The 14,021-nt window shown below is 40.2% G+C and overlaps 1 protein-coding gene across 1 annotated transcript in view; it reads right to left on the reverse strand.

The window, feature by feature from the left end:
• LOC117779078 (glucosidase 2 subunit beta-like) overlaps positions 1-14,021 on the reverse strand; it is a 113,883-nt gene that overhangs the window by 95,517 nt on the left and 4,345 nt on the right. Inside the window, exons 4-7 of the mRNA XM_034614917.1 lie at positions 13,449-13,506; positions 12,382-12,499; positions 6,876-7,005; positions 217-283 (exon numbers count right to left, since the gene is read on the reverse strand). Coding sequence (XP_034470808.1) covers positions 217-283; positions 6,876-7,005; positions 12,382-12,499; positions 13,449-13,506 — 373 coding nt within the window. The remainder of the gene's footprint in view (positions 1-216; positions 284-6,875; positions 7,006-12,381; positions 12,500-13,448; positions 13,507-14,021) is intronic.

Consider the following 14,021-nt stretch of genomic DNA (forward strand, 5'->3'; position numbering starts at 1 on the left):
TTTCAGGATAAAAATAACAGTGGTGGCCCCAAAACAAAGCAGCAGATCCTCATCATCTAAAAAAACTTTGCCAGTGACGTTTTTTTATTTCAAACTAACAGCATATTTCAATTTTTTCATGAACATTTTGGGAACAAATCAGACATAAAAAACATAAGCACAGGGCAAAACGTTGATATGAAAACTGGTAAATGAAATGATCAGCATGTTATTTACCTGCCGTCTTTATTGGTGTCCAGTAACTGGAACATGCTGGTTACTGTGCCGTTCTGATTTTTGAGACCTAAAGACAAAAGGACATTTGGGTTAATGCAAAATAACTTAAGAGTTAAAAGACACAACATTGACCATAATAGCATGAACCCTGATGACAAAGCGGGAATATGTTTCCTTTAAAAAAAACACCAATCCGTCTGAATGCAAACTCAGAGGCTGGGGTATGAGAGGAGAACAGAGCTGGAGTTGGATTTTAAACATGGGGGAGCAGGGGGGGGAGAGGATGGAGGTTCTTGGGCAATCAGGCAATGAGTCAGTCACGCTGTGCAAGAACATTTGGTTTCCCTGTAGGAAAAAAAAAAAGCATGTCAGGGTCCAGAATGCAATCAGGAGGCTTTGTGCTGTAACGGCTGCTATGACAGCGATTTCCCTCTTCTCCATTCATATTCGCAGGCAGATGAAAAAAGGGAGACGCACAAACTTCCTCAACCACCCCCCCCTATTTTTTCCCAGCGCACATGTGACCCCAGCTGATTCTTTTTGTGAATTGCATTCATTGGAGTGGGAGGGTAGAGGAAGTTCTCTTATGTTCGACACTAGGCGTCTCCCACATCATCAGCAGAACGGTGAATGTAAAGGGGCAAACTGATTGGCCCCGAAGTCTGGGGAAAAGCACTTTACATAATGCTAATTGCACATCCGCCGCAATTACCTTTCCGTACTAATTACAGAAAAAGCTAATTGTGAAATTAGCATTTTTTTCCCCCCCCAGTGTACAGTAGCGAGCCGGAGTGTGAGCTGTGCTGGTGTAAAGAAGAAACAGAAAAAATATATAACCCCCAGTTCATGAAATCAGTCCAAATGAACTTTAAATCAATATTTATTAAGTGATGCTGTTTTTCCAATTTAGGTTTAAAAAGATTCACCCTTGACATTTCTGAAAGCAGCAAATATCTGCAGAGAAGTCAGACTCCTCTCGGTTGTTGTTGACTCGACCGAGAGGGGGAAAAAAAGGTTTGCTAATATCCTCCTGCAATACACACAACATCTGTCATATTAGCGGCCTATTCTTTTGTTTGAACCGCGCTCTATTCCCAACCGAATGCTTGACATTCTCAACCCATCCTCTAGTCGCCCGTCTCGCAAAAAAACCCAGCACATGGCGGAGGAAGAGAAATGGTCTCATCCCTCCCTCCGCTGCAGAGCTGTAGCTATGAAAAACAACCATAAGGAGGATGGATGGAGAAGGGAGGAGAGGAGGGAAGAGGAAGAAAAAGATGGAGTGGTGGTGGAGGGGGAGTGAGAGGTAAGAGGAGTGGGGAAGAAAATAAGTGAGGAGAGAGTGGGAGAGTGGAGAAAAAGAGGAGAGAGAGAAAGGAGGTTCAAGACATTGGCTCTTTAGGCCGATGGCACATATAGGGGGCTATGTTTACTAATGGACACCATCGCTCATCCGCCCATGTTGCCCTGGCGATAGCGCAGCACACTCATAAAATAAAGACAGGCACAAAGAGAACAGAGAAAATGGAACATATCAGCAGGAGACTGCAGATCTTTGCTTGGGCTGCAGACCATGTTATCCACATAAAAAAAACAAAAAACTTTCTTTGTTATTGTGGGCTCTGCACTCCAAGGCTAACAAAACACACATTCTGCTTGCTTTCATACACCAAGAGCAATATTTCCAGGCAGGAAATTACTTCTGTGAGGGTGGGAAAGAAATAAATGCCTCGAGATGGAAATGGATCACGAGCTGCAGGTGTTGCATTCAACTTTTACTTCACTGAGACGAGCAGACACTGTGAAGAACAAAAAAGATGGATTGTGTAAATAAGGTTGTTTTTTTAAAAACCTAAATGGTGCATTTGATCAATGACTTACTAATTTTAATATATTCATCAGGGTTGTGATTACGGGGGAATGAGCCAAATGCCTTATTATCAGCTCTCGTCTCAAGGTCTCTACTTGTGAGTTTTTTAACAACCTACAGCTGATATGACAGAATTAATGTGACGTGAGAAAACCAAGGATTGAGAGTCAATGACCATCATCATCAAGCTTTATTGAGAGAAATATATTAAGGCTGCAGCAACATGAATTTCATGGATCCAGATAATCCTGCAGGGTAATTTCGACTGAAATCCAAAAATATTGTGTTTCTTCACTGCATATTATATGTGTATTTGATATCTATACAGCCTTATGCAAACGATGTCCTCAATGATGAAATACATTTCACACAGATGCTACAATTACTGTAATGCTTTTAATACCAGTTTTGCCCTATTTACAGTAGCTGGCCCTATAGACCCCTTGTGGGACTGCGTGACTTTAACATTTCATTCTATTGCCTTTATAATCCAATGTGCATTTGACCCAGATGTAAATATTAAATTTATAACTGCCCAAGTTCATTTACAGATAATTTGGAGAATCTTTATATATAATTAACAATCACTTACAATTGAAAAAGATTCCTCATTAAATAATTGTTTGTTTTACTCAAGAAATTGAATATGAATCAAGAAAATTTAATGAACAACTTAATGAACAGAAAGGAAACATGTATTTCTGCAATAAAACTATGACGCCATTTGCACCACTACTAACATGGGATCTATATCCATATTTCTGTATGGATATAATATATGTAAAAACCCATATTTATCTGAGGTGTAAACACACGTTGTGAACTAAAGGCTCGGGGATCAGTCGGGCCACAGAGGGACAGAACTGATTAGACAAAAAGAGAACTGTGCCACCAAATTTGCACAACACCGTCAAACAGATGGCAAACAGGAGTGACAGGAGATGGCTACAGGGCCATAGTAAACAACAACATCTGAAGACACTTAGCAAAGACCCAGTAAGTTCACCACATCCAGCGACAGAACGAGCACATTGAGATCTGATCACATTGCTGGAAGAATCAAGTAACAAAACTCGTTAGTCATACCAAACAATGTAAATGTGAAGACTTGTGTTTAGATTTTATTACCAAGGTAATAAAGACAGGTGGCAGATGTCGTAATCAACATGTCTTGTGCTTTTGTAACTCATGCTTTTATTGTGAAATACTTCTGCAGCTCCTCTGACAGCCAAATAAATAACTCTGTATAATGTTATAAAAACTAAAATCATCTCACTAGGGTTTAAATATTGCAGGGAAACAGAAGCCTCTGTTATTCTCAGAGGATTACATTTACCACACACCCCCACACTAAATTAATATGGTTTTCTTATTTATGAATTAACTATATATAGTAATAAAACTATTCGACGAGGACAAGGTGGGTGTTTTTAGTGGTTTTATGGATCGTTAATGACACAAATAAATCAAAAACATTTGTATTGTTGTATCCTTGGAGCATTTTTATTATAAAACAAAGGCAAAATCAACAGCACCAGTGATTTATAAGTTAATTTATCAGTTGTTCAATTTACCATTTAGTGATAAATAGTTTGTTATTCTTCCAGCAAACATATTTGCTATTAATATATTTATAAAAATAAATTAATATATTAAAATAAATATTCACATCTGTACTTAAATAGTCACTGGGGATTTTAGTCATCAGAAGTTATAACACACGAAGTCAGGAAACAATTTAATCAAGAAAAAGAAATGTGAATTATCTCGTGTGATAGAGTAATGTCAAAACTGGATGAAATTAAAGCTGAAATACACTAACACACTAATACACTAACTTAACACTTGAATTGACAAGCCATGAATTATTTCCATATTTGACAAAACTGTATTGTGAAAAGATTTGACAAATGCCACGCTCTGACAAAAATGTATATTTACAAGCACTAAGAAACATGAAAAACTATTTATGTAGCTTTATCCTTGACGACAAACTAAGCTGGTTTGACAGCTGCAGCATTAACTCGTGCAGTGGGCTGCCTATAACTGCACTCATGCACCTTTGGAAAAACACGAGTAGTGGTTTGCAAAGACGGTCCGCCGGAGAAATCAGGTCAACCGCTGGATTAGCGGTGAACTCACGGAAATCCCCTCAAACTGTGGGTGAACTCGGAGACGATGTAGGTTTGCATATTGGGGGCGTAACATTAAAGTGGGTGCCAGACGTAACATACGGTACAGATGAAGGGATCATATCGAGTAAACATCGTTAGAAAAGGAGGAAACCTTTATGTGAACCCAAAGCTTATCAAGGACGGCTTTAGGAGGGGATGTTTTAAAAAAAAACACACATGATGCTCCAGATTTCCCAGTATGCTACGCAAAATGTAAATGAATGAAGTCCACCACATGGCTAACAGAAGGACAGGGGAACAGCTCAATTTTCCTACAATATTCTTTACTGTGGCACACACACACTGCAACATAAACTCATTTTCTTTGAGTGCACAAATAACCTGGCCCTTTAAGACTTCTCAATAAGTGTGCGTGAAGCCCTGGAGACACGTTTGAGCGACAGCCGCAGTAAAGGCGAAGACGGTTGAGTTCTACTTTGCCGGCTCAGCTGCTTGTTCTTCTGGCCTTTCATTCCTATTATGACACAGACTATTGACAGGTCATAAAGGGACAGACATGACGGTCGTGAAAAAAATAAAACTTGTTTCTTTATTGTGATGTTCCTGTATTTAATTGAAGCAACTCTACATTCGTCCTCATGGGCCTTGTGTAGTTTGAATCCCCTTTAAGGAAACCTTTATAGCTTCATCACCTCATAGCCTCATAGGGTTTATAGGGTGGGAGATGTGTACTGTATACAACATGCACCTTTATTAGTCAGGGGTGAAAATGGTCTCAGGGAAGCGCAGGTTTCTTTATTGTTGATCCTCGAGTCTGACGTTGAGTAAACATGACTCTGAAGAGTTATGACAACATGGAATCCATTTATCTAATGATTCAAGGAATACAGGTTGGTTTGAATATAGACGTTTTCACACATTATTGCTAAAATGTCTGAAAAATGTGGGGTCAGACATTTTCCGGAATTTTGCCTTTTCCATAAGAAGAACAAAGCAGGAGATTGTCCAGGTCAGATGCTGGACTCATTTCCAGATATTTTACGTCCGGAGCAACTGACTCGGTCATTTGCGTTCTCACATACGGGGCCTCCAGAAAATTTAAGGAAAATATCCAGAGTTCAGCGCACGTCTAGAAGCAGCATAAGAAACTCCCTAATATTTAAGAAGTGCTGTCGGCGATGCCAAACTGCTGCCTTGCACTTTACCAGAAAATAGTAATTAAAAAAGGTATTAATTCTCAACTGCTTATAGGTCAACAAGCTCAGGCTCAAATATAAAAGTTGGGAAAATGCTTCCTTGATTATTTCACCTCCATAATCTCTGCTCTTTTTTTTTTACTCGAGGAATGAAATCAAAATGTGCATTAAAGTATTGTCAGCTTACTCCCTCAAATAAAAACAGCAAGTCCCATCGAGGAGCTTTGGAGTTACTGGCAGATTAATGATGCTCATTTACTAAAATGTAATGTCATAGGCTGCAGGCAGGGAGGAATAAGAGGTTGGATAAGAAGCCTTTGAAACGTATGTCCAACTGGAGCAGCCACACACACACATGCAAACTGTCATTAAAAGTGTGGACTAAAAGCCTGGATGGATCGCCAACATGGACAAAGACACGCCAACGTGACCACGGAAATGAAAATTGATGGTTGTTGAGCCCTGAAGATGAGCAGTAATGGAAGAAAAAGGGATGACAGGCGCGGGGGGCCACTGACGTCTAACAAAGGTCAGCTCGCACAGCGGGAGGTGTGATGGATGCACGCTCAGAGGAACCACCAAAGTTAAATGACCTTTATTGCAATCAAAACTTTTACTTGAGGGACAGTTTGACACAAGATAATTGCCGACATTTCCTGACAACAGAGAAGGATGTGCGAAACCCAACAGCCAACATATTAAAAAGCAGACGACTGCCGTCACTCTGAATAAATGTGCAGCTGATATATTGAAACGCAAAACTGTCAGTTTAGGAAACTAAAGAAACTACACTTGTAAAAAATACTGATTCTTCACTTTCCCATTTTGTGCTTCATAGATTTATTACGAACAGGAATAGCAATCAAAACTCTAAAAACTTTGAGCTCATTTAACTCCACCGGTTTCCAGCCTCCCTCCTCACACAACACACATGTAATGATTCTAAATCCTTAAAGACCTCAGTGCAGAAAATGATTGAGTCCATTTCCCCATCCAGCCCCACAACTTTCCGCACATTCACACGCGCGAGTCTGAGCGCCACTTAAATGCAGAGCCAGCTTGTGCTCGGAGCGATAAGGGAATTTTCCTGTGAGTCATAAGCAACTTCTCTCTGATGGTTGGAGGAACGTAAAAAAGCAGAGCTGTGGGACTGTAATATGCTGCTGCTCAGCACTCCTCTCCTCGCTCATTTATTTCAATGGCGCAGGCGTCTGTGTTTAACCTTCCAGCTGTTTCTCAAGGTCTAACATTTGCCATCCTGGGCATCTGGCCTGAGGTTCCGCGGTCAATTTACTTTTGTTCAAACGTACGGCTGCGCTGAAATGAAATGGAAGCAGCCCCGTGGCAGCTCCGTGGCAACGACCTAATGTCTGCAAACTGAAGCAATTCTCTGGATTGTGCGAAGTGCTTGGAATTGACTCAAAACAGGTGGCAGGTTAAAGGCGGCATGACACTTACCGCTGTCGCCTGCTCCCAGCGCCTTTAACGTTTGCTCTTTGAGTCGGTCGGCCTCGTGTTTCCTCCTCCTGTGTTCCTCTAGTTTGATCTGTAGGTCCTCTGCTACCTGCTGGAGCTCCCTGAGCTGAGCCTGAGGAGAGACAAACAACATCTACAATCAGCATTACGGTTACAGCAGAGTCAAAGTCTAGTTTCTGTCTGCTAATGCAATCATACTTCATGTATCACATTTGTTCATACTATCCCTTATTTGTTGTTAAGGTAATCAGAAAATGCAGATTATACGACAGGGTCTTAATCGGGTTAACATCAGGATATTGCTGCACATGTAAAGGTAATTGTATTACTTCATAAACGTACAGCCGAAATGGTGTAATCTTTATACTTAATCCAGTAAACAACTTGTTAATAACAACAACGACAAAATGTTCTTACATGTGGGCCAATGCCACAGAAGATGTATAAGTGAGCCCCTCTCTCCACAACCATGCCAACACTGCTCTGATACATTATGACTCATGTTCTTCAATTTCCGTGGAGTTACAAATGTTCTGAACAGAGTCGCCATCTGTATAATTCTATACCTATCAAAATGTGAAAAAAGAGCTTGAACATCATATCATCGAGTCCCACTGTGACAAAGAAGGGGATAACAGGCTGTAGGTCTGAAGCTGTGCCCCCCTCCCACAGACAGCGTCTTTCTGTTCGTCATCAATATCCTCATTTGTTTCCACAGTGTAATACACTTTGCAACAGAGATCTTTGATGAAATATGGCTGAATTTCTAATTTGTGATCACAATGGGGAATAAAATGATTTACTCAAGGAGCAACATGACTTTATTACAACAAAGGATCAGTCATCAGAGAACATTGTTGGTCAAACTAAATAGCTTAAAGTTCAACAGAATCATCTCAGTATGAAGCCGAATAGGAGGAAGCAGATAACAGTCAGGGTCACTTGAAGTCATGTCACGATTGTTATTGTTTTCTTAAGAATGGAGACTCTCCCGTCCAGAGAAGGGCTTCTATGAAAATATCCATTTCAAAAGATTGATTAAAGATAGAGAGATAAAACAGAGGAATAAAAATGTGAAAAAATATAATATGCAAAACAGCACACACAAACTAAACATGACAATTCAAGTTTGTTGTCACAATATTCAATTCCAGCCACATTAAGCTTCCTGCCTCCTAATACAAGAGATATTTACTGTTATGAGACAAATAATTGGTAGAATTACGACGTATCCCGAAGAAACTAAACAATTGTTGACTCAGATAATCGACTCATATTCTAAAAATGTTTTCTTTGCATATCTGCCTTTATGTAAATCTATCTTCAGACCAGAACACGCAAATGTATTTACAAAAAACCTGAACGACAGCAGCCGGGGTCTGCACAATGCACTTTTTAAATCACTTGCGCCAGGAGCTGTTGTTGTCACACCAGAAATGACAGCTTTTGACAGCCAAGCATAACCTATCATCACTCTCTGTAATGGACCAATTAATATGAAAGAGCCGTGGCTCCTTGTTTGTGCCTCCCAATCTCTCCTCAGAGACTCTCATAATGCAGTGATGGATTCTGCCGGGTTCGGACAGGGATGACTACCTTTCTAGGCCACGCTGCTTTGCTTTGCCACCTTCAGTTTGCTGCAGTGATTTATGGGCTCCATTTGAAGAGCACAATAACATATTTACCTGTGAATAGAAACCTTAACATATAAAAGTGTGTTAAAGTGTTGTACACAGCACCAGATAATAATGCACACACAGTATATGCATGTGTTCACATTTTCAGAAAAATGCGTTGAAATATCTGAGGTTCATAAAGACAAAAACACGTTTAAACACAAATTCTTCTCAAGAATAATCAGTATTTTAAATGGAACGTGTGGAAATGAGGGTTTTTGTTTTAAAAGATTTGTATGTACTTATTTTTTAGACTTGTTCCTGCTGTGATCATGTTTTGGAAAGCTCAGTTTGGACACGTCTGAACTATATGTTTCTTTAAACATACAATAACTTAGGCAACTCTGCGACTCTGAAAACATCCTGAATAAATTGGGGATTTCTCTGGGTTTTACCTTGAACATTGTTTGAAAACATTTTGCATAATGTTAGTTAACAAATATAAAACGTCAATCCAGTCGTTGCCAGACATTTTAATGAAGAACTGTTACACATTAGCTGTGTCTCAATTCAGGGGCTGCATCCTTCACACTCTGCATTTGAAGACCAATTGCATCACAGGATCCTTTCATCCACCTTTAAGTGAGCCAATCAAGAGAAAGATAATCACAAACCCCCACAAAGAGGATTGTATTGAATACCAATTCGTTTTCAATTAACAGCAACATTCCCATTTCTGCCGGTTCCAGAGCATGCAGTGCTGACATGCTACGCTCATTTTGCCAAGACTTCCAGTTTGATTAAAAAGTTTTCTAGTGTGCGGCTCCTTTAACAGCAGATTCCTTCTTTAACCCCTGAACCGTGGGAAGAGTTCACTTTCCAGTCATTGTGTAAGGTTTTTCGAGACGAGGCCCCCGAGGTAACCCTGCCATATCAACAGAGGCACAGCGAGAGGAAGAGGATCACAATGTGCAGCGGGGCTCGGAGGGCCGGGTGACACTTCAGCCTCGATCTGTCAATCAGCCGCCAAAGAAAAGAACATGGAGGAGAAAAAAAGAGAAGAGTGCAGGGTACACACTCAGAGACCATCAGCTGGTAAATCAGACGCGAGTGAGTGAGAGATTGTGTGTGTGTGTGTGCACGTATGTGTGTGTCCTCGAAAAAGTGGCCTTCAGTCAAAATCTCTGTTGTCAAATAAGTGGGGATCTTTTTAACTGTATCATCCATGTTTTAAACACTTTGTCAAACACTGACAAAACTATTTCCGTGAATTGCTTCAAAGCATTGAAATAAAATCTTTTCTAAAGTGCATAAACATGCAACACAAAATAACAAGGATTGAGAGAAGGCTGTAATGTTTTCCAACTACAAATGACTCCTTTACAATCCCAGCTAAATATTTTAAATTGGACCATAGTCTGGTCTGATCAATTTCCGATTTCAATTACTAAATGTTCTACAAAAAAGGTAAATTAGCTTGCAAATTGCCGTTTGTGAGCCAGCTCTGACCATCCATCAGCGGCCGGGAAGGCAACTTGTATTTCCTAAAGCACAATAATGCATTAAGTAATGAGACCAGTGAACCAGTAAATATAACTTACAAACATCTAAAGAGACCCTTGGCTGCCAAATTTACCAATTTAATTTGCTCCGAACTCCAGGGCTCCGGTTTCTCATTTGGCCTCGTGCTTGTTGAAGCGAAAGTGCAAATGGAGAGCGGAGGAAAAAAACTGTGAAGACGTTTCTACTCTTCTTGAAGGAACACATCGATCCAAAACCGCTCACTTTGAAAACATTTACTTCTTGCAAGTGTTTGTAAATAAAGTGAAGACCGCTGAAATCCTTAAGAATATAAAATCAAATGCAAAGTTGATGTGGAGAGACGGATATGATGACGTTTATAGATTATAGACGACAGTTCAAACTAGATTGGACAGGAGCTTAAATCATTCATAAGATACATACGTCTCATGCTAAGATGGGAGGACGCTCACTTCTAAATGGCATAAATTGATCAACTAACACAAAGCGATAACAGCTGGAAAATGCTTTTTTTGACAGTTGTTAAGAGCGAGAAAAACCACTAAACTTATCACGTCGACAGGGAAAAACACTAACGGCACAGCAGGCTAAGGTTGGTGCTGAAAAACTGTAGAGCAGATGCCTGTAGCAGCAGGTGCCATAAACATGTTTGGTCACAACAATATCATAGAGCACAAGCTGCTCATTTAGACCAGGAATACTCGGAGCGCGGCGCATATAAAAGCAAATTAACCTCAACGTCCCTATCAATCAAGTGTGTTAGCTTGCAAGCCAGGTAATAACGCGGCAGATACTGACTGGCAGCGCACGTAGCCAAGGTGAAAAGTTAATTGAATCTATTGAAACAATATCTACACAAAACAGCCACGAGGCAGAAGCACATCGGAGCATTTTTATGAAAAACATTAGGGCCAGTCTTCCATAATTTGTTTGCAGACCACAATAATAGACTCACAGCCGGTACACTGGTAATGACAGACACTGAAAAGCAAATACTAGACTTACAATGGTATTTCAGGGCAACACACTGTATTCAACAGGGTGTCTCGATTCAACAACTTGACTTCAATGGGCTCTGACTACAGCTCAGCATATTCTTACAGGCCACAGGTGTTTATAAGCAAATACAAATAGAGCATTTTCAGTCTTTCTAGTTCTCTGAGAACGTTTTTACAGATTTAACTGTTGTGTACAATGTGTCAAAATGACTTTAATGATCCTCTGACTCTTCCCCAGCACCACCATGGGGATGACAATTATTGTCCTATCTCGCAATGTTAAAGAAGTGAAAAAAAAATCCTGATTCCACCCCCTGACCTGCATCCACACCAAAATTGAAAGGCTACTTCCCTGACCCATACCACATCCTTCCACAAAGCTTCATGGAAATCTTGCTTACAGACAAACAAACAGAAAAACACATAGACAGGGGTGAAAACACAAGTTCCCTGGCGGAGGCAACTACACTGAACAAAACTCTCATAATCATCACGTCAAACCAAAAAGGTTTTTACTAGTAATACCAAAGGAAGGTTGTGAAATACAGTCAAAAAGTCTGTTTTTGGTGATATATTACTAATAGAGTTAACATCTGATGACATATGATTCAGACCGGTCAAGAAGAGGCCAAAATACACCTGGAATTACATTGAATATGCCTTTAGTAAGACTCCTGTAATGTTTAATCTGATTATATGAATATTAAATCATAAAGAAATTATCATGAAGTAGCATGAGCAAATTTAACTATTAATCTTGCTGCAGTCATGTTGCCATTAATTCAACCAGGTAATTTCCATTGTTTTGACATCTTTAACGTCTGTGTTTTAGCTTCTGTTGTTCTGTTTTATGTAAAGCATCTGTCGCTGATTTTTAGGCTATTTATAAATATAGTTTACCATCATTATATTTAAAAAATGCATATTAGTTTTCCAATATTTTTGCTGTGGTACTTTTGAGTATTTTATTAATAAACCTCTCCACTTCGGGAAACTCCCACTTTCCCATTAATTTAGGGTTACCACTGATATTTGGGATAGACATATATCATTATATCAATATATCATATATATATATATATATATATATATATAAGGTGCTTTAGACTACACTGTATATGGATAATTTATTGAAGCTTAATATTTTGTAAAAGGTCAAACTCAACATAACTTCAACAACACTCAACAACACAAAGAAATATTCCAAAACCTACTGTTAGGAACAGGATTAAAGGTTTTGAGGGGAAAACCCTGATGATTTTCCTGTTACTACTACTACTACTACTGCTACATGCTGGATGGTAGTAGTTACTTCAGTAGAATACAGTGTACCTGCTTCTCCCTCCAGAGCAGCACTCCCTCCTCAATCAGCTGCTGCTTGAGTCGCAGACCCTCGTCCAAGGTCCTCATCTGGCCCTCCACGTACGCTCTCTCTCTCTGTCCCAGATTCCTGGAGGAGAGCGAGCGAGAGAGAGAGGAGGCACAGCCCCATCATTACTGAGAAAAAACCTCGGCCACCCCTGCTATGACCATTGAGATGGCGCGATCCAATTTTTAAGGGCCTGCAATATGGCAGGAATCCAAATGGGAAAATAGAAAAGTAAATAAGACGGGGGCTGATGTTCTGTGGCTGAACTAAATTGTTTTTGAAGTCTGGCAAACACAATAAGAGTGTGGACCTTGTGAAAACATAATGAGATATACTCTGCTTATATATGTGGTTGTGAGGCGAACGGCAGCAAATTAAATAATGGGAGGACTGTCAACAAAAGATGTGGGTTACTGTATTAGAAGTTACATTTACACAGCGGGCTACATTTCAGTATCCCAGTATGGTCAATGTTCGCTGTGACGCTCGGAGAAGATGATGAATACGAGCTGGCAGGAGTCTTGAGTTCTCGTAAGTACTTTTATTCACAGCCAACGATCTGTGTAGTATATGATTTAAATCCTCAAACTAAATTTTCTGCATGAAAAACACCCCCGGATCCTCTGGACTGGGTTATTGAGAGAACGATTTACGGCGGGGGGAAAAGTCTTTATCACGGATGAACTCTTCAAAACAATACTGTGATGCATTTACTCAACATTACAAGAGACTGTCTGAACCACATCAAGTTTTTTAAATCACAGTGACACTATGCCCCCTGGTGGCACACTGAATAAAACATGGGCACAGCAAGTGAAGAGTCTATCACGCTGATGCTGTGATAAACGGCCTTATGTTTAAAGTCAAATTGGAAAAAAGGAAAATCTGAAATTGCTCTTAGAGGCACTTTTACATATCCCTACAGTGAATGGATTGGATGAGGGTTTATTCTTACAGCCATGCATGGACCTCTATTGTGAAAATGTGCACATGTTATTTTAAAAGTATTGATTGTTAGTTTTCAACTGACCAGCAAGTGTTCTGGCAGCGAGCGTGGCTGTTGTATTCATCTGAGGCGTCGCAGCAATCTGGTGAGAGACACGGGAGAAACAGATTCAACGCACATACAGGAGAATAGAAGAGAATTCAACACATCGACAAGGAGAACTTAGCAATGTGTCTTTATTACCAGCAGCGACAGCATGGCTGGTGTTTTCACCTTTTGTGTCTGTGTGTATATGTGGGTGTGTCATCATGGCAAAATGTGGTCCTGGCGACACCTAGTGGCAGGAGCTACCACAGGACTTTCGGGTTTCGAGTACCTTGGCAGGTGTTTGTGTGTGTGTGCACAGATTTGTATCCCTGCATTAGCATCACAACTGTGCAAGATACCAACTACAAAACTACACACCTGTTAACTCTCACAAAATATGACAGATGTGTAGTCGAGATGAAAATGAAGGCCGGGTTCGAGGATGGACGCGATACTATCCGCATGGGTGGGAATGTCAACATGGTGACGGTGTTGCCGATGGAGCGATCCCATTGGGAGATGGTTCTGTGGTTCTACATATGATCCGTGCATGATTTGGCAAATAAAGTT

Source organism: Hippoglossus hippoglossus, chromosome 18, assembly GCF_009819705.1.
Source record: "Hippoglossus hippoglossus isolate fHipHip1 chromosome 18, fHipHip1.pri, whole genome shotgun sequence".
NCBI classification, from domain to species: domain Eukaryota; kingdom Metazoa; phylum Chordata; class Actinopteri; order Pleuronectiformes; family Pleuronectidae; genus Hippoglossus; species Hippoglossus hippoglossus.